The sequence below is a fragment of the Dipteris shenzhenensis genome, chromosome 5 (genome assembly GCF_047967505.1).
Source record: "Dipteris shenzhenensis isolate YYH24624 ecotype China chromosome 5, Dip_SZ_1.0, whole genome shotgun sequence".
NCBI lineage: Eukaryota > Viridiplantae > Streptophyta > Polypodiopsida > Gleicheniales > Dipteridaceae > Dipteris > Dipteris shenzhenensis.
The window spans coordinates 11232187-11253787 of NC_141600.1; the positions used below are offsets into that span (position 1 = coordinate 11232187).

The 21601-nt window shown below is 41.1% G+C and overlaps 1 protein-coding gene and 1 pseudogene across 3 annotated transcripts in view; one reads left to right on the forward strand and one right to left on the reverse strand.

The window, feature by feature from the left end:
- The first annotated feature begins 589 nt into the window (after positions 1 to 589).
- On the forward strand, positions 590 to 2185 carry LOC147901620 (expansin-A10-like; annotated as a pseudogene). Its single transcript, XR_015541018.1, has 2 exons — positions 590 to 794; positions 1467 to 2185. The product of XR_015541018.1 is annotated as an expansin-A10-like (transcript).
- Positions 2186 to 10637: 8452 nt separating this feature from the next.
- Positions 10638 to 21601, reverse strand: part of LOC147901621 (Polyketide cyclase / dehydrase and lipid transport protein) — a 47431-nt gene continuing 36467 nt past the window's right edge. For both annotated transcript variants that reach the window (XM_087374862.1, XM_087374861.1), the window contains one exon: positions 10638 to 11203. In XM_087374862.1, the coding sequence (XP_087230988.1) occupies positions 11000 to 11203 (204 nt within the window). In that variant the 3' untranslated portion in view covers positions 10638 to 10999. The remainder of the gene's footprint in view (positions 11204 to 21601) is intronic.

Below are 21601 nucleotides of genomic sequence, written 5' to 3' on the forward strand. Positions count from 1 at the left end.
CAACAATAGCTATTGAGAGTTTTGCTCTGTCTTTGGAGCCTGCAAGGAAAATCCATCTTGCCATGGTGCTTGAATTAATGTAAAAGAGGGTGTTGAGGAATGCAACGATTTTGGATTAATGTAAACGAGGTAGTTTAGGAATGTGGCGATTTTGAGCTGAGGTCCCTCATACCTATTGCATGGGTATCGGCTCTAAAATTGAGATAGGCCTAGGACACTGGTGAAAGAGAGACTCTTTAAATGAAATAATAGGAATAATAAGCACATCCACACCCACCCGTGGTCCTATCAGACTTAGGATCCAGTGTCGTGATTAACTCTTGCGCACTTGTCCCACGAGCAAGGACACCAAGCATGGCCTCCAAGATTTGAACTTGTGACTTGAGGATTAGAAGCCCAATGCTCAAACCACGAAGCCAAAGCCTTGGAGGCCCTTTGGGCAAAGGTCCAAAAAAAAACATTTTGGGGGAAAAAAATATTAGACTTTGAAATATGACCAATAACTGCGAAGTTAACTGCCATTATCCCTACTTGGTATTATAAGACCACCCTGGCAACGTTGGGAGAAGATAGGCGCGCTCCATTTTGAGTTCTACTCGCGCTTCCTTTCACTTGAGTTGTCGTCGCCATGGCCGCTGCCGCTAGCTTCGTCGCCCTCGCCCTTGTTCTTCTCTTCCCTTGCTCCTGCGAGCTCGCCCTCGCTGGCTACTATGGCGGAGGCGGCTCCCAGACCACTGGCTGGTCAAATGCCCATGCCACTTTCTACGGTGGTAGCGACGCGTCTGGAACTATGGGTGAGGCCTCTATGCCCCTTGCAGCTCCGCCCCAGCTTTTGTTTTGACTTCGTTCTTGTGCATCGATGCGTTGGAGTAACGAAGGGGAGGGCGGCTTGGGTCTGTACTTTGGATCAGAATGGCTGTGTGTGTGGTAGAATTGAGAGCTGGAGAGCTGCGCAGGGGGGCTGTACCCATGATGTGTGTGTGTGTGTGTGAGAGAGAGAGAGAGAGAGACCGTTTTTGGGTACTATGGACTATGTGGACACAGAGATGTCATTTTAGGATGGGACAACAGTTCCCTCAGGCATATTCTTTCTTCAGAATGTCCCTCAAGCAATTTTTATATGATAGTTATGCTGTGAGGGATTTGGATGCTACTAGCCTTGAAGTGTTTTCTCACTGTTTTTGAGTGCTTCCATTAGGCTCTCTTTTGGAGTCTAATGTCATGTACATTGATTTTATGTTAATTTTATAGTCACTGGTTTCACAAAGAAAAGTGAGAGAGACAGAGAGCAACCTGTGTGGGAGAGAGGAGCGACAGCGAGGGGATGGTGAGCGAAGGGAGGGGACGTTCACGAAAGGACTGAGCTTCGTCAATGTACCTAAGCAATGTGGGGAACATATGCGAGAGACTCAAACTACTAGTTAGAGGAAAAGCATTACCTGATCAATTGTTTATCTTCCTCTCAGGAGGTGCGTGCGGCTATGGCGACCTATACAGCTCCGGCTACGGTACCAACACCGCGGCTCTTAGCTCCGCCCTGTTTAACAATGGCCAAAGCTGCGGGGCTTGCTTCGAGGTCAAGTGTGATTCCTCCTCCGACCCGCAGTGGTGCAAGCCCGGAGGGGGATCTGTCATGATAACTGCAACTAATTTTTGCCCTCCAAATGATGCCTTGTCCGGCAGTAATGGGGGCTGGTGCAACCTTCCGCTCGAGCATTTCGACATGTCGCAGCCAGCTTTTGAACAGATTGCTACTGACGCTGGTGGAATAGTGCCCGTTCTCTATCAAAGGCAAGCTTCTTGACTGTTTAGTGGGTTTCCAAATCTGTAGATTGCGCTCTATCCTCCTTACTGAAGATGTTTAGTTGTGCATTTCAGGGTACCTTGCGCCAGACAAGGAGGGATTCACTACACGATTGATGGCCACTCCTACTTCAACTTGGTGCTGATAACGAATGTGGGAGGTGCTGGCAACGTTCAGTCAGTGTCCGTCAAAGGTTCAAACACTGGATGGCAGCCCATGACTCGAAACTGGGGAGAGAACTGGCAAAATAATAACCAGTTAGATGGGCAGAGCCTATCGTTCCAAATTACGCTTGGAGATGGAAGGATATTTACGAACTACGACGTCGCTCCGGCTGGCTGGCAGTATGGGCAAACCTACATTGGGGGGCAGGTGCATTAAGAACAGTGGAACTAATTCCAAGCTGCTGGCGATGGCTTCCCAGGAAATTTTTTCCTCCATGCGGATGGTCTCCCTGCAGGATAATCTGAGCAGACGAACCTTGAGCTGTGGTTGCGTTCATTTGCAGCCCGCAGTGAGGTTTGTTTAGATTGCTCTTTTTCGCACGAAGGTGCGGACTTGGGCGCTGACTGAATATCGATTGAACTAGCCGACTTACTGACCGCCGAGCTCCTTCTCTTTCTTGATTCCTATGTAATTTTGAATATTTTTGGAATGGAATACCATGCGACCATGAGAACGTTCATTGTTGCCTGTAGCTTAATAGTTTATATAGCTGCGGGCATGGGTATTGTACATACTCCATATCCTTGTAATGTATCTTTTTCATGACGTCTGAACTGAGTATTTCTGAGAGTAGCTCTCTCCCTTGCTCATCTTGTCGTTTGAACTTAGTATATCGGAGGGTAGCTCTCTCCTGTGCACAGCCCATTAGTTTTTTGGGCGAAGTCTCTGAAGGAGTTGCAGTTCGCCTCCTTCAGACCAAAATTTTTTTGTGCCAGCGCCAGAGTAGGAACCTTTTATCTGCTAAAACGTTTCTTTCTCATTACAAGATATAATTTGCTCTTTCATCAATTCTACTAAGTAGCTGTAGTTGTGGACGAACGAAAATCTTGTCTGTTCAAAATGTGAGTGATAAGTAAACTCATTATTTACCGTGTAGTTGTTGACGAAGGAAACTCAACGCGTCTTCTGAACTCTTAAAATATTTCCATTGTACGACCTCTAGCATTGGCATCTTTCTCCTGCCGTCAATTAGCTACGAGAATGCATACCCTTGATAATTAAGCCGCAAGAGCATAGACTCATGGAACTAACTAGTAACCCTGTAGCGCCTATGAATGACTTGTGAATTTGAATATTAGAAAATCGGAGGAAATATCCTAATTTCCCAAAAGCCTTGGCATAGCCACGAGTAAAAAGACCTGATCATTATCTACCGTGTAGTTGTTGACGAAGGAAATTCAAAGCGGCTTCTGAACTCTTAAATAATGCCATTCTACGACCTAGCTTTGGCATCTTTCGCCTGCCTTTAATTAGCTACGAGAATGCAAACCCTTGATAAACCCGCAAGAGAACAGACTTATGGAACTAATCAGTAACCCTGTGACGCCTATGAATGACTTGTGAATTTGAATAGGAGAGAATGGGAGTATATCTTAATTTCCTAAATATCCTTGGCATAGCCACGAGTAAAAAGACCTGATAAGCCACAACGAGCCTTGTGACGCGCATCAAAAAGTTTTATTATATAGTGAAGGGAGGAGTATATTATCTTACGACACAGCAAACTGAAGGAAAGAGTAACAGAAATCAAACATGTTCGTGAAAAGTCTAATCGATGTGTATTTGGTAGTCACAAATTGAAGGGCACAAGAAAGTAACAACGTTTTGAATGTGTCAATTGAATAGCAGCAAGGTCGAGGCTCAAAAGTAATTTTACAAAATGAAGGCTAGTAACTCTTGTTTTCAAAATTCTAGTAGATGAGCATCTTAGTAAATGAGCATGCGAATCCTTGGAAACTATGTAAAATGAGTAGCTTTCGAACCAGATTGAAACGTTTTTCTTTTTGGCGAGACATGCTAGTCGTTTTCAATTAAGCTTCAAAAGCTATTTGATATTCGCCATTTTATATTATCTTACATTCCTTGTTTCTGTGGTTGAGGTGTTGATCAAGAGTTGTGCCATGTGGCATCAAAATAGGCAAGTAGATGTGTGTCAACAATAGGGATGACTAACACGACTCACTTAAGATGAGTTAGAGATCAACTTTGTTGCATCTCAATGTGGGACGTTGAGATGCCTATCATTTCAAGACCCCTTCCATCATAGATATAGGATTGAGTGCACACGCACTCAAAAAGAAAGGTAGATAGAAATATGTATGATATTTGCCTATCAAAACTATAGGGATTTAATTATATATTTTTAAAAAGTCAATTTTTTATAGTGCCTCAAAAAATATTTTATATACTCTTTTTGTCTCCTAAAATCCTTGATATCCTTGATACCTACTTTCTTTGGACATGGAAGTGCACTTTCCTTGACACATGGCAGATTTAAAATAAGAAAATATGTCTTGATAGAAAAAACTAAGAATGTGCCCTAGAACTATTGAATGGTTTTCAATCTCCACAAGGAAGTGCTATCCTTTAAACATTCTCATCGAATAAGACTTTATTAGTGTGAGAATATTCCATTGCAAATCCATGTGGTATTGAAGTTGCTTGACTTCTTGCACATTGCAATTAATGCTTTGCTAGAGGTGTGGATTTGAGTTTCATTATTTGTGGCAACTTTAAGTTCACTTTGATCCAATTTAGTGAGCATCCTCCTGTTCTAGATTTTTGCTTACAGCCCTTGCGACTAATGTTTTGCTAGAGGCATGCCAACTTGAGTTGTTGATTATGGCAGCTTTCGGTTCACCTTCAATTTAGTTTAGCAGGCGTCTTGGACAAAAGTGACCGATTGCTATCACAATCATCGTTTGCCATGAGGATTTGTTACCTTTATCCCAACCCTCACCATTTACCTTCATAAGAGGAGGGGTGCCTTGGAGTTCAACCTCACCAATAAGGAATATAGAAACAGAGATATAGAGAAGAGTTGATTATATCGTTGTAGGTGTTGCCCATTGTCTTTTAAGCTTGACTTCTTGCACATTGCAATTGATGCTTTGCTAGAGGTGTGGATTTGAGTTTCATTATTTGTGGCAACTTTAAGTTCACTTTGATCCAATTTAGTGAGCATCCTCCTCTGTTCTAGATTTTTGCTTACAGCCCTTGTGACTAATGTTTTGCTAGAGGCATGCCAACTTGAGTTGTTGATTATGGCAGCTTTCGGTTCACCTTCAATTTAGGTTAGCAGGCGTCTTGGACAAAAGCGACTGATTGCTATCACAATCATCATTTGCCATGAGGATTTGTTACCTTTATCCCAACCCTCACCATTTACCTTCATAAGAGAAGGAGGGGTGCCTTGGAGTTCAACCTCACCAATAAGGAATATAGAAACAAAGATATAGAGAAGAATTGATTATATCGTTGTAGGTGTTGCCCATTGTCTTTTAAGCTTGACTTCTTGCACATTGCAATTGATGCTTTGCTAGAGGTGTGGATTTGAGTTTCATTATTTGTGGCAACTTTAAGTTCACTTTGATCCAATTTAGTGAGCATCCTCCTTTGTTCTAGATTTTTGCTTACAGGCCTTGTGACTAATGTTTTGCTAGAGGCATGCCAACTTGAGTTGTTGATTATGGCAGCTTTCGGTTCACCTTCAATTTAGTTTAGCAGGCGTCTTGGACAAAAGCGACCGATTGCTATCACAATCATCGTTTGCCATGAGGATTTGTTACCTTAATCCCAACCCTCACCATTTACCTTCATAAGAGAAGGAGGGGTGCCTTGGAGTTCAACCTCACCAATAAGGAATATAGACACAGAGATATAGAGAAGAGTTGATTATATCGTTGTAGGTGTTGCCCATTGTCTTTTAAGAGAGGTTGCAAAAAGGTGTGCGACATGGTATTGCATTTTCAGTGCAACCTTATTTAATAAATAAGGAATATATAGATAAAGTTATAGAGAAGAGATGATCATATATTGCTAGGGTAGTCTTTATAAGAGAGGCTACAAGAAGAAATGCAACATTGTATAGCCTTTTCAGTGCAGCCTCATGAATAAGGAATATACATACAGAAATATAGATAAGAGATGATCATATATTGGTAGGTTAGCCTTTCTAGCCTTAAAGTATGGACTCAAGTCAATTAGATTTCAAGATAGATTAGCTTGGACTCATAAATAGAATCTTGAGTGTAAATATTTCAACAATACAAGAAGGCTTCTTATATAGACAGAGCCTTTAGAATAGTCAACACTGTGGAATCCTCTGATCCACATCTCTCCTAGTGGATGTCCTTGCTCCACATCTTCTCATCATGTAGTGGCTACTTGAATACATTCCTACACCATACCTTTGCCTCTAAGTATGTGCTCATGGAACCATATTCCTCAACACCCACCTCCAAGCTCTCCCCTTACCCCCATTGTGCATTGTCCTATCGTCTCCTGCTCCTTGCTTTCATTCCTTCCTCTCCCTTGAACTTTATGATGGAGATAGGCAGCAACGTTTCACTTAGATATTTCGTGTCTGTCTACAAATTATTGGGGATCCTTTCAATATGTTGAATTCATCTTTCCTTTGGTCGAGTTTGTCCATCGCCCCCCTTATTCTTCACCCCTTCATCTTTCCCATGGCCACCTTGCTTTCGGTAGATTATGCATATGTTCCACAAGAGCTGTGAATTTGTTTTCCTACTATTTGTGGCCTTTCTTTGGAAACATGGTAGACCCAAGTGCAAATGAGAAGCACAATCGGAAGGAGAACCAGGCCGGAGCTTGTCATCAATGAGATGGGACCTGGGCAACCTCAGAATGGGATTGAGAGTGTCATGAATTGGAATGGACCTGAGTCTGGACCTGAGTCCGCAGTATCTAGCATCATGCGTATGTTTCATTCCGTGAAATGGGTTGTAGAATTTAGACCTTTGACCTTAATCCCTAAATCCTAGACCATATATCTTAAACCCCTAGCTAAACCCTAAATTCCAATCCATAGTATATAAAATATATTGATTTGTGCAATAGAATGTGTGCACCCCCAACCTGTTGCACATGCATGAATCAAGTTAATTTGATAATTTGTGCAACGGGTTGTGTGCACCCCCAACCTGTTGCACAAATCATAAAATTTTCTTGATTTGTGAAAAAAAGTGTCTCACCCCCCTAACCTATTGTGTATGCAATAGGTTGGAGGGGGGATCCCCCTTCTTCCCCTCCTCCTCCTCCTCCCCCCCTCTCCCCCCTCCCCCTCCTTTTCCCCCTTTCCCTCCTCCCCCATTCTGCACAAAGCTGTTATTGAAAGTTTTTGTGGGCATCAACATCCCCAGTCAGGCAAGATGCCACAATTTGCCTTCCACTCCAAACATGAATGTATATTTATCAGTACGTAAATCTCCACATGGAATCGATGGGAAAAGCTTGGAATTGCAAATTGATGGTCTGCAAAAAGCTACCATTGAAAACTTATGTGGGCCTCTAAGAGAGGTAATCTAGAAGCACAATGGCAATTTTTGCTACAGTAAGTTATGAGATTGAGAGTTGTAATGTGACACAACTAATCAAGCAAAGGTTAACTCTAAAGCATGACCAGAGCGATCATGGTGTGTGAAGGTTATAACAAAGATCTGGCAACAAAGAAGTGAATTCGCACACTGAGATGTTGCGTGCAACCTAAGAAGTGCAGAAGTGATGATGAATCAATGAAACGAAGAGTAAATGAGATGAAATAAAAATGCAAGAGGGAAGAGGTGGGAGCTGTGGCTTTAGATGAGGGAGGTGCATCAAAAGATTGGCTATGGCATATGAATTTGGTTGTGGTAGGGGAAGGACTTCATAGGCCCTTTTCCACTTACCTTTACATTAAACTTAACCTTACCAACTTCATTTCATTTTCCATTGGTACCCATTGTATTATTCCTAAAGTGGTCCTTACACAAAATGCTATATATCTTTTTTTCTTTTTTTCTAATACTCACACACCCACTCACCCACATATTTGGCCCTATCTAGGGGCACCTTGCCCTGGGCCTATCTTGCATGCAGAAGTTTGAACATGGGCCATTGCCCTGGTAGGCAGGCACCCTACCACTGGGCTGTCACAACTTCCACGAAAGGGCATATATCCTTACACTTTGATGTCCGTTCTCTATCACAATGACTTTTCTTTTCAAAGCATTTCAGTGCAATTATCCATATTGTTTAGTTTTGAATATGTCCCCCTAGTGAACTTTTGTGTGAAAACCAATATAGAAGAGCAATTGAAAGTGGGCTATGATGGCATTAGCAATCCTCACTACTATGATTTTGGCAATAGCAGCAAATGTCTCTTTATAATCTATATCATACTCAGGACTAAGACAAAACGTTAGCAACAAGTCTATCCTTATATCTAGTATTCTAATAATCCATATACTATTTTGATCATGTATAAAGGATTTTAACATTGTAAACCCATCTACGACCAATGTTGTGTCCCCTTGAGACAACTCCTCAAGTATCCATGATTACTCAATACTCTTCATCCATAATAGCTTGCCACTCGATTGTTTTAGAGCTTCCTAAAAAGATGAAAGTTCATGGATCTCCATGATGTTTGCAATACAAGCATTATTGGTGGTATAAATCCACCTGTCAGGAACTTGCTTGCATGGACTAATCTTTTGAGCTGCGCAAAAGATATCTTTGTAAAATTTGATTAATAACTACTGTTTGCATTAGAGCCTTCCCTTTTTTCAAGGGATGATATAATCACTAGATCTTTCGGTTGAGTAACTAAGGACTATTCACTATTAGTTGGCGTGTCATAAGACAATTCTTAAAGACTCCATGGACATTCGAGTAGGCATGGCTGCAATAGTAGGCTTCGATCATAATAGCTATTGTTTTCACAAACAATAGCATCTCTAGAGAGAAGAAACTGCCTCGTATGAGGATCTCATAGTCTCCACATCTCTAGAAAGAAGAAGCTGCCTTGTATTTGGATCCCAATCTCTATGCTTTGCCCTCATCATTGTAGCTATTAGAATACACTTTTGAGACTTGACATAAAGCTTTTGTCTCAACTAATCGACACAATGAGCATATGAGCTAGAGAATAAAAAATCCTTAGGTGAGAAATTATAGGTGTATTATCTATAAACACCTCATCATACATAACATACCATATCTATTTCAGAGAGAACTCTATTTTTCTTTCAACCACATGATTATGCTACTCGATGTACCTATACGTGCATTCTCTTCTAACCTTGTGGTGCCTGTAAAAGTTGTTCAACATGTAGACGTGTACTCACCAACATTGTCACATCTCAAATTGATGTGCCTACTCGTTTACTTCAATAAGGGTAAGGATTTATAACATTTGAAAGTAGTCAAAGTAGTCCAATGATTTGAAAGTCTAGAAATATAGTCCTATGCTTCAAATTCTTATTAAGAAAAATCATTGTCTTTCTGGAGAGATCGTCAGTAAATATAATATAATTCCATTTTTTGCCAAACCCTTGATGCGAAGTTTTGTCTCAATTACCAGTATGCACCAACTAAAGTACATTTGTATTCCAAGATTCTAAAGATGGAAAAGGGTATCGATGTTGCTGATAAAGTTTTTCTTTAAACTACTAGAATAGAAGGCAAATTAAGACTACGTTAGGCTGATCAAAGTATAAGGAAGTCTCATCAATAATGGCACCTCTATGGTTAATCAACCTCTCTTAATTGAATCATATAGCTATATGCTTTGGACTCTTTTAAATATATGAAAACACTTTTGATAAACTTCACATCAAAATATATGCATATGTTAGAGAAACAGATACCTCTCAAGTTGTCAATTGAGGAATACATTCTTGTGGTGCAATATCATGCAAAATAACAAGTTCGAAAATGGAAGTTGGGCTTGCTTACCCATGCAACATGACTCACAAACATCTTTGTAGAAGTAGACTTGAAAGGCCTTGCACCATATTTGATCTCTTTAGCATTCCACTCAAGAATATGTTCCTTTTATTCTTTAATATGAGAAAGAAGTATGTGCATGCACATGTTCACATGCACTTATACATAGATATGAGTGATGGTTAAACATTTAAAATATTGCAATGCATTCCATATACACACTATTTTAAAAAAGGCTTTAGATTTTGACTTTTGGACATAAAAACTTCGAAGTAACACAAAATGTCAAATACAGTTGTCACACTGTTACATGTGTCCTATACTTATTAAAAGTCCAATAGGTGAGATAAAATTATACCAATCATAATTCGACATGAACCATTCAACCTCCCAATATCAAAACCATCTCACATGGGATTGCACAAATGACCAATAAAGGAAAACACAAGTACAATTGGTCTTTGCTTATGGTTATAATATTTTCTAAGATACAAAATTGTACGAATGCAACCTAGATTATCAAAAAGCTGTAGAACATCACATGCCCTTCCCTTGCTTATCACTTTGTTTCTTTGCAACTAACAGAAATAATTACTTTCTTCCATTTGCAGATCTAAAATGTGGGGCTGTTTAAGCCCTCTTCTATTTCAAATTATGTTCTTCTGGTGCAAATCATATCTGATTGAGCTACATGGTGGTTTGATTCTTCACAACTCGTCATACAGCCTTGTTAACATTTAGAGTATTGCTTCCCTTAAAAATTGGAGTACTATATAACAAGAAGGGAAACATTAAGAAAGACCTCTTATACTTTTATGATGTTAGATGCATTCGAGAAAACACAAGTTCCTTAAATTGATCCTACTATTTTGTGGACATCCTTTTTTATTTATTTTAAGATCAACCCTTTGAAAACATCTTTTTGTGTCGTCCTCCAAAAGCTGGATTCGACAAGAATTAGAATCACCACCACGTGGATTTGTCATCAGAGTATGTGTATAGTAAGTAGCTTCACAAAGATTTTAAAATGTGATTGTGAGCTCCACTCTCGTGGCCTTTGTAAACAAGTTTAGAAGTAGTAATTCTGATGTCAACATGATAAGATTTAAATACTGATCGTGGTCAAGATATCTGCTGATATATGGGCTACATAACCTTGACCTTAATTCTTTTCAATTAAAACATAGGTCATCAAAATACCTTCGTTCTCCAGTGTGACAAAGATGGTGGCCGGAGGGGTCAACAAACAGGCGACGACCTGCAACATCTCAAGACCTCGTCACGGACACAAACAAGGTTGCATTGAATTTCCTTGCTCAGCTTTCCTTCCACCAGTGCCACAGGTAGCCAAATTTTTGGCTGGACATCCAATATGTAGGACAAATTCGTTTGGACTATAGATCCATCTACATGAGAATTTGGAGTTTCAAGAGTGCTTAATGCCTGCAACACAGTGACATAAGTGAAAAATCTAATAAGGCTCAATCGTTGGAGAAGCAAAAGGAAATCCACACAGAATTACAAACATCTCGAACGTAATATTAAGACAACATATTTAGCCACCCATCAATCTGTAATTAGAGTGAAATAAGAAATAAAGATACATGTTTCAAAAAATTATTTACAAATCTAGCATCTAAGAAAGCAGAAACTTATCGATCTGGCTCTCATGGAAGCTTACCGACAGGCCAATCGCTCCTGGCAAGAAGAGGCCTCTCACCTTCCATAACATAGTTCTAAACACACACCAGCAGGAAAAAGTTCAGACAAAAAAACCTCAGTATTCCAACGTGTTAAGGTCCAGATTACCTCTCATCACTCGACCTGATTGAAACTTGACAAAGATATATGTCCATTCACCATCGATTTTGAGAGTCAAGGGAAGCCATAGCTTGATACGGCTATCTATGATTAGAACTTGACCTTTCCTTCCGAAGAGAGACCGAAGCTCTACTCCAATGTTGCAACACGTGAAGATGATTTTCTTGTGTCAATCTATACTCAACTTGATTGATCACCTCTGTGTTCAACCCTTGCCAAATAATGTACTTATCTTAGAAACAATGAGAAGATGAGCATTGCTCGCTAAGCAAGTTTACTTAAAGATTGCTTTCTTGCACAATTTGATAGTGCTCTTTGGTCTAGATATCTATCACCTCTATGTGAAGCCCTTGCCTAGGAATTTACCTCATCTTAAAGAAAAAATGAAAAGCTGACCACTCATGGTCCAAACCAAGTTTTGGTTACAAGACTTCATCCTCTCATACAGATCGGTGACCCATACAAATGACTATCTAGTTCGAAAAGATACTTTCCTTCATTTTTGCAGAGAAGAATTTCTATTGAAAAATCCAAGACTGTTGCATCAGTTCAAGATGGCTCAAATGAATACATGCCTGGGAGATCAGTTTTCTAATATGCCTTGTAGTGTTTGACCCGATTGTCCAAATATGAGATCACATCATGTAAAACAGCACACCAGACAACTTCAAGCCAATGACTATTTCATTGCTGAAACCAATAATCCCACAAGGTTTGTAGTCTCCAACAAATTCCAGTGCTCCTGTCGTAAATTGCCATTGGCTATACAAAATTAAGGCTGTACAATTTCAGGCACATCAGCCATTAGATTTTTATAAACATTATGCAATTCATCCATGCCTTATACAGAAACGCTGGTAGAATTTGTGCAAGGCCTTGGGCCTGTTCTAACACTGTTCCTTTGTGGATCTGTTGCTGTTTTGCCCACACATGCTGACATGGCTGCTGTGCTACTCTTCTGGAACTCTACATTTCCAGAAGAAGTAGAAATTGGCATATTTGAAGGACTTCCAAACAATCCGATCTGTTCGAAGATCATCTATCTGTGTACCATGCCCTTGGGGTCTATTTCAGCCCGTAGATAGCCTTTCGTAGTTTGTTCAACTACTAGGAAACTTTTGCTCTGACAGCAAGAATGGCTACTATCAGAATGGTTCTTGCTATTGCTAGCATAGTGCTTTACATGCTGTTTAGATGCTGAAACTTCATTCAGAACAGCACTTGTTCCTTTGAAGATCCATTTGGTTCCTATGACCTTCTCTTTGCAAGTGGGAAGAAAGCAACAAGAGAAAACAGCCAACTTGTATTGGTAATATCTCAGTCAGAGAGAGAACATATAAAACATGTGTGAGAAGTACACACATAGACTAGACACCACAAACTGATGTAGTTACAAAAGTAAGGTTTCTCCCATGATTAGGAATTTGGCAGTGTCACATGGCAGGCTAAAAATTTATACTAGCACCATGTAAAGATAAGCTGCCCTAGCTAAGCTTAACCATTGTCAAATTAAAAAAAGGCCATTGTTTGGTTCAGAAATGACATCATAATCGATCATCAACTTCTAACACTCCCTTAATATACTCAATTCGATGTCCTGTAGTCCAAGCATATCCCTGCACCATTGCCACCAAACTGTGGAATCCTAATCGTATCATGCACAGAATGTGCCCAGTCTGAATCTGTAAAGCCATGAAGATCTATGTCTTCAACTTTTTCATATACAAGCCCAAAGTACATTTCAGCTATCTGAGTATCCTTCTGGCTGCTCCAATATGACTCCCTAAGTTCCCAATAAATTGACTCACTCTGTAAACTGCATAACCGATGTGAGGCCTTCTAGGAAAAATAGATTAGGCTTGCCTTTAGTGTCTCTACATGAAGACTGCCTAAATATATCGAGGGCACAACATGTCCTAACTAGCCCAAGGTTAGGATACACAACCCTAGGTTTCTCGACCTCCTTAACACTAGCCACATTATATCCAAACGTCGACATGACATTCTCCCCTCTTTATTCAAAGAAGGTCTAAAAGATGGATTATGGGTATTGGCTTCAAAGACAATCAAGACTCTCCCAAGTATTATCCTCTCAAGAGTGATCCTTTCACTTAACTTTGAGCTTTGGAATAATCATGTTACTAAGTTGTTAGTTCCTATAATATAAAAAGCATTGCGGCTCCATGGGGGACATAAGTAGACAGATCCTTGAGTATTTATCCTCAGAAACTAAATCAGCATCCAGCTTTTCTTTAGTCTACCAGCATGAAAAGATTGGATGTACTTGCGATGCCATCAGTGACTGCAACCCATACATTGATTTCTAAAGGATCAAATATGGCCACTGAGGAGAATCTTTTGGGATTCTCAAGTAAACCCACTCGCCCTTTGAGAGAGCCTGAGGTGAATGTCACGAGGATGTGAATTTCTAACTGGGAATATGAAGTCTAGGTCTGAATACTTTAGCCTTAAATGGGCAAGGCCTTGGGTTGTAAGGTGTGCAAAGGCCCCTAGAATCAATTGTGCCTTGGGGGTGTATTTAATAATTGGTCCTTTAGAGTGGTCCAAAGAGGGGCCAACGGGGTAGATTGAAATGTGGGTGCCATGTGGCACTTTCTAAAATCCAAAGTTTCTATGTGCATGGAAACAGAAATAGCCAAGAGGCTTCTGGCCAACGAGGGAAGTAAGCCTTAAGTACGGCGAATTTTCAACAGGCTGTGGGAATCGACAATCAGGAGCACCAAAAGGGAGAAGAAGTCGCGATTCAGGTGGCCGCGGTCGACACTTCTCTATAGCACGGGCTGGTGGTGGCGAATCTGTTCGTACGGGCTTTGGGATTGGTCAAGGTTGGGCTGACCACTTGTCCGCAAGCTGGTTCATGAGGGGCTGGCTGAGCATAATGGCCAACCTTTTTGTTGCAAGCTGAGTAGACCGGACGGTCTGGAAGATGAGTGCCAGTTGACGTTGCCATTGTCTTTGGGACATGGCTGGACACAGAGCTTGGGTTGTGCATCTCGGTTGTGTGTTTGAGGGACTGAACCTCAAGGGGTGTTATGACGACACATCTCAGAAGAGGAGCCCCAGTTGGTCATAAGGCTTCGTCAATTGCCTGCGAGCTGTTTGGGAGGAGCTGGCACGTCACGCAAATCTTGCCCTACTTGCAAACTGATTTTGGAAGGTCTATATCATGCAAGGGCGCAATAGATAGCTTCATCCTTTGCACAAGTTCTCGTTGACATTGGTTGTGCATTCATGCTCTCTATCTCTGCTTGGAGCACACTAGAGGTCAAGTGGGCACTTGAGGCATCTATGGGAATTGTGCGACCTAGTATGGGTTGCTAGGAACAATTCTAGGCTTAGTGCAAGCCACCTCGAACAAAAAAGGATGCCCATTGGTATAGAGCAGTACACAGCAAGGAATATGCATGGTGTATTGATGCCTAATGGGCTGTGGAATGCCCTTGATGCAAGTGGAGTTGTATCCATTGTGTAACCCAGTTTTTGGATCTTCCAAATATTAAAGAAATACCAAAAGGGGCACCAAGGTTTGACGCCAATCTCTGTCTTTGTATTGGAGCAGGAGCATTCTAGCTCCCATTCTGTTGCTTGTTTACTTGCTGAATCGTTGATGTGAGAGTATTGGTGAAGATGCAAGAAGTCACAAAGAGAGAGAGAGAGAGAGAAATGTTCATGAAACTCCATTCCATATTACGTGGATGCCCTCGTTCATTTCAAGATGCTCATATATTACAGCCACACTATACAAAGATCAAACTCATTTCATTATATAAAAAATCCTTAAATCCACTAGACCATAACATGGTCACCATAACTCTACTCATATCTGTAAAGTCCATACATATATCTATACACCAACAAGCTCCCCCTCAAGCTCAACATGAGCTTGCACATCATATAAGCCTAGAGCTTCTCTAAAATACTCAAACTTATCTTTACCTAATGCCTTAGTAAAGATATCAGCCACTGCTCATTGGTCTTTACATAGACCAAATCTATCTCTCCACTAATCACTTTCTCTCGAATAAAGTGATAGCGGACTTCTATATGCTTGGTTCTTGCATGGTATACCAGATTCTTTGCTAACATGATGCCGCTCACATTATCACAAAAGATCACAACACTACCATCAATACATACTCCCAAATTATCAAACAATAATCTGAGCCATGTCTCCTCACACACTGCAATGGCTGCTCCATAATATTCAGCTTCTGTGCTTGATAAAGCCATGGTAGGTTACTTTCTTGCCCCAAAGCGATATTTTCTGATTTTTATATATGGGACCTGCAAACAAATCCTATCCCCGGCAAATATGAACCACTGTGCTACTCACGGTGGGCTATGCCAATTTTTTGCAAAGCGGAAATGGCAATAAATGAACAAGAGAGGGCAATGATATCTTACGTAATCTCCAATGGTGAAAAAGAGCAATACCACCTCTTCTCATTTCGGATAAGATTAGCACCATATTATTCAACTATGCCACCATGGCATTCAATCTCACCTCTTTGGAATTAAGTCAAACCCTCGAAGGCATAAAGCAGGCACACCATTTACTGTTTCACTGTTGTCTTGCAAAGAGGCCACCATTTTAGTGTGAGCCCTGCAATTATCTATCTCCTCTTTTAACAAGGTTGCAATTTGAGCAACTCCTCCCTTTCCTGCTCAGTCACTCTAAGTTTCCCTTGCTCTTCTTAAACCTTTTGCTTCTCTACTTCAATATCTGTCCTCAATTTTCCAGCCTCTTCTAGCAATAACTTCTTCAATTGCCTTTAGCTCCAATTGTTTCTCCTCAGTTTTCCCGGTACGTTCTCTGTCTCTAAGCACCTTCGATTTCAAATCTATCTCCTTCTCCTTCTCAAATTTCTTTTCCAGCTGTTGCTCTCTTTTTGCCAATTTCTCCTCTTTGCGTTGAATTTCACTTTCTAAATCTTGAATTGTGTCCCTTTTCCAATCAAGCTCCTCTCTTTCTTCTAAGAAGGATTTTCGTTGCCTTTCCAGCTCTGCCAGCGCCAATTCACACTCTTCCTTCTTTGCATCCAGCTTTGCTTTCTGCTGATCCACTGCCCTTTGCAATTCAACCGGATCCCTTTGCTATTCTGGCAATGCTTCCTCATTCAGTTTCAATGCTAGCTCAAAAGCTTCAACCCGATCTCTTTCTTTCGTTATGAATGCCTCTGTTTCCTTCACATGCTATTCATGTTGCTCTACAACACGTTCTCTGCGCGCAATCCTTTCTTGAAGAAGTGTCAACTCGTGCTCCTTCTTGACAATTGCAATCTCCCGCTCAATTGCATTCTGTTCCCTAATTGTCAAGCCAGACAACTAGGCGCTCAAATCTTCCTTCTCAAGTCGCAATGCTTCAGAATCTCTCAGAATTTGCTCTCTCAATGATCTTTTCTCTTGTTTCACCTGGCCTCTTCATCACGCAACCAATGTCACAAGAAACGTTTCTAGAAATGTGTTTCAAGAAACGTTTCGAGATTTCGACAGAAGTTTTGTCTAGAAACGTGTAAAATTAGTGTATTTTATATAAATTATTTCATATAAATAATAAAAATAGTGTGATTTTATTTAAAAATTTTCAAAAAAACTTTCACGTTTCACACGTTTCTTAGAAACGTTTCTTCACGTTTCTACTGCCCAAAACGCGTTTTCTAGTGACAGAGCACGCAACCATTTGGATATGGGGTATGTTTGAGAAATGAGCAAGCAAGATGCAAGGGAGCAGGAGAGCAAATCGTAGAGTGCAATAGATAAGATAAGGAAAATACAAGAGTAGAGGTGGTTTTGTCTAAGTGACAAACCACACTAATCCACTAACTGTGTGACACGACCCCAGCACTCCTGAAACCTCTGATCTGTAAGCAAACACAAGAACACACCAACGTGAGGAATCTGAGCAGGCTGCTCACCACCCAACCATGACATCTACGGGATGCGATCCCAAATCAGAAGATGTCCCCTCCGAGCCACAAGCTGAGCTACTGGCACGAACTCCCAACCGATCCTAACCAACCTGGTGTCCCATACCACCAGGTGGCGTTGTTAAGCCTGGGATCTGCTACTAGGTCTTGGGCTACGCTATGAGACTTGCTCCCATCGGCTCCCTAAGAACTGAACCTCTGGGCCCCTTACATAGACTCGGGCCCCAAGCGTCAAAAATAGCGAAGACCTCTATCTCGTTTGTACCCTTGCCACTCAACCCCAGAATCAAGCATGCCTAACTCTAAGCCTCCCCAGGCTACCTGAGCTAGTCTTGTGTACCCAATACACGTCAAATACCAATCCGTGCACATGACATACTTCCCCTCCTCTAAGAACTCACTCTTGAGTTCGCTAAAAAACCCGAGAATGTCCTCTGGAGGTTCTGTAATGTCTCCCGTGTTGAATCCTCCTCAACACGATCCTTCCACTTGATCTTGTATCTCGTGATAGTTCTATTACGAATCTATCTTTCACGAAATTCAAGAATACTCTCAGGTTCGTATGGAATAAAAGTCAAATCTGTAACTTCTATAATCTCTTGAGGAGACACAAGTTGATCATCCACACCCAGTAACTCTTTCAGTCTACTGACATGAAATACTGGATGTACTTTAACATCAGGAGGCAATTCTAGTCTATAGGCAACTGGTCCAATTCTTTTAATAACCTTGAACGGACCACAGTATCTGGGGGATAACTTCGGAACCAAACCAGTACTTAGGCTCTTGGATTCCTTGGGAATTCACAAATATACCATCGTTCCTTCAGAGAACTCTCTAGGTGAATGACGTCTATTAGCATAAAATCTGTCCCGATCTTGGGCACTTCTAATAGATTCCTTGGCAAACTGCAACATTTCTTACATGTCTTGCAAGAATGTCTTTGCAGCATCATTTTGGATTCCCTTTAACCCAACCATAACTGGTGACTTAGGTTGAAACCCATACATAAGCATAAAAGGATTGTACCCAGTACTCAAATGCTTTGCACTGTTATAAGCAAATTCTATCATAGGTAGATAATCTTCCCATGAATCATTTTGGATTCCCTTTAACCCAACCATAACTGGTTGAAACCCATACATAGGCATAAAAGGATTGTACCCAATACTCAAATGCTTTGCACTGTTATAAGCAAATTCTATCATAAGTAGATAATCTTCCCATGAAGACTGTCTCTTAGAAACATATGCCCGAAGCATATCTTCAACTAATTGGTTAACCTTCTCTGTACTGCCATCAGATTGTGCATGATCTGAGGAACTCATACAGAGTAGTTTCTAACTTCTCAAAAACAAGTGTCCAAAAGTTACTTGTAAACTTCGAGTCCCTGTCACTGACAATGTCAGAGGGGAAACCATATAGCTTAAACAAGTGGTCCACAAACTCGTGAGCCACCTGAACAGCTGAAATAGTTGTTCTAGTAGATAAGAATCTAGCCGTTTTTGTCAGATGGTCGACTATGACCCAAATAGAGTCATGACCCTTGCACGTTCTTGGCAAACCGGTAATAAAATCCATGGAAATGCCCCCATTCGCAAAATCACTCGCATCGGCCTCTAAAACATAAGGCCGGGTAGAATCCGGTAATGCAAGAATGGGTGCTTCCTTGATAGTTAACTTCAAGGTTTCAAAAGCCTTGTTCAATGCATCATTCCAAGAGATCGGTTGGGTAGACCTGCGTCCACGACCTTTCAATATGTTTGTCAGGGGTGTCGTGATGTGTGAATAATCACGCACAAACTTCAGTAGAAATACCGTGAATCCTAGGAAAGAACGAAGTTGTTTCAGTCTGAGGGATAGGCCATTCTAAAACCTTCTGGATACAATCCAGATCAATGCTAATACCTTCAGAAGAAATCTTGAGTCCTAAGTAAATGATCTCCTTCATAAAGAAGTCACATTTACTCATCTTGGCATAGAGCTTATGCTGTCTTAGAATAACTAAGACAATCCGGAGGTGTCCTATGTGATCCTCTAGCGTTCGGCTATATACCAAGATGTCATCTAAGAACACGACAACGAATTTGCCCAGAAAATCTCTGAACAAATCGTTCATCATTTGTTGGATGATGGCAGGAGCATTGGTCAAACCAAAAGGTAATACGAGAAACTCGTAGTGGCCATACCTAGTTTGGAATGCGATTCTATCTATGTGCTTAGCATAGATACGGATTTGGTGATAACCCGTACGCAAATCAATCTTTGTGAAATACTTCGCTCTAGCCAAACGGTCTATCAAATCATTGGAACGAGGAAGAGGGTATCTATTCTTAATTGTCACTTTATTCAATCGTTTACAATCTATACACATTCTCCACGAAGTATCTTTCTTCTTTCTTAAGAGAACAGGTGCTCCCCAAGGTGATTTACTTAGATGAATATAGCCCAAGCTGGCTCATCCTATAAGGTGGAACACTAATAGGTTGAGCCCCAGGTACTAAATCTATGCGATGGTTTACTATCCGTTCTAGAGATAAACCTTCCAACAGTTGAGCAGGGAATACATCCATGAAATCATCTAACAACGTTCTCAATTCACGGTGTTCAAACACACTTAAATCATTCTTGTTATTAACAGAGACAACAAATGAAGAAAGCGGAATCAAAACACACTGATACACATCATAATGAGAAGTGTTTAATATATTCCGAAGCTGCATCGCAGATACAATAGGTCCCTTAGAAGAGGAAATATTATCACACTGAATACAAAATTGGGTATCCTTATCCAAAAAAGAAAGAGTATGTTCCTTCCATCCAATCCGAATATCGTGGGTTTTAAACTACTCTATTCCGATTAACAAGTCCACATGCTCCAGGTGCATAACATAGCACGTAAGAACCGCTGTGTAGTCTTGAATCCAGATAGAAAGCGCTTCAATCTTGCGATCCCAAAACTGCTTCCCAGCTGGAAGCTGCACCTCATAGGTGTGATCACTATGTATCGTGGACAGCCCCATCTTCTGCCCAAGTTTGTAATTAACAAAGTTAAGAGCTGCCCGGGTCAAAGAGAATGTGAACTCTTTGGTCCCTAACTTCTCCATAAACTCGGAAAAGATCATGGGAACCAAATAACAAATTAATAAAAGTGCAATTACAAGAAAGTGGGCAGGTAATGACATTTACAGAAATACCTGTCATCGAAACTTGATTAGCTCCCTTAGCTTTGGTACCTAGACCCGCATTGAGCTTCGGTCCCGACGCTTGCTTCTGATTCTTGCGCTTAGGACAATCATTCCTAGTGTGGCCCCGCTTCTCACATATGAAGCAACGTCCCTCTTTCTTTAGCTTCAAGGTACGAAGGAAACGGGCACAACCATTCTTCGCCTGAGTCGAATGTTTCTTGGAGGCGTTTCGACCTCCCGGTACCAGTGGTAGATTGGAAGAACTTCCTCTTATGCTTCCCACCCGTGTCGGCAACTGTGGTTCCCTTTGCGCTGGCCATGGTATCATCATAGATGCGCGCGTAATTCATGGCCTCTTGCAAAGTGGTACGCTTGTTGTTCTTGATTTGTAACTTGTACGAGTCAGGCAAACCATCCACAAAGAAACCTAACAAGGTCACTGGATCCATCTTTCTAGCTCCGGTCTGCAAATCCCGAAAACTCTGAAGATAAACCTCAAAAGTCAGATTCAGCTTGGACATATCCAGGGCTTTGAGCTTGCCTACGATATCGTAATCTTCCTCCTCCTTCAGAAACTCCTTCCTGAAGACCCCTTCGAATTCTATCCATGTTGCAGGCTTGGGTTGGAGTTCCTTCCACCACAATAAAGCCTTTCCTGACATAAACCCTGCTGCAAGCTGTATTTTCTTGTCATCTGGATAACGGTGAAACTGGAAGTATACTTGCCACTTGTGCAACCAAGTGTCAACAACCTCCTTAGTACGGGACTTCCGATCTCCGGGAAAAGAATCTGGAGTGATGTTCGGACCTAACACTGAAGCCATGGCATCCACATGTGTGAGCGCCTGAACAGTGCTAGTCAAAAGTATGAGTGTAGTATGAAT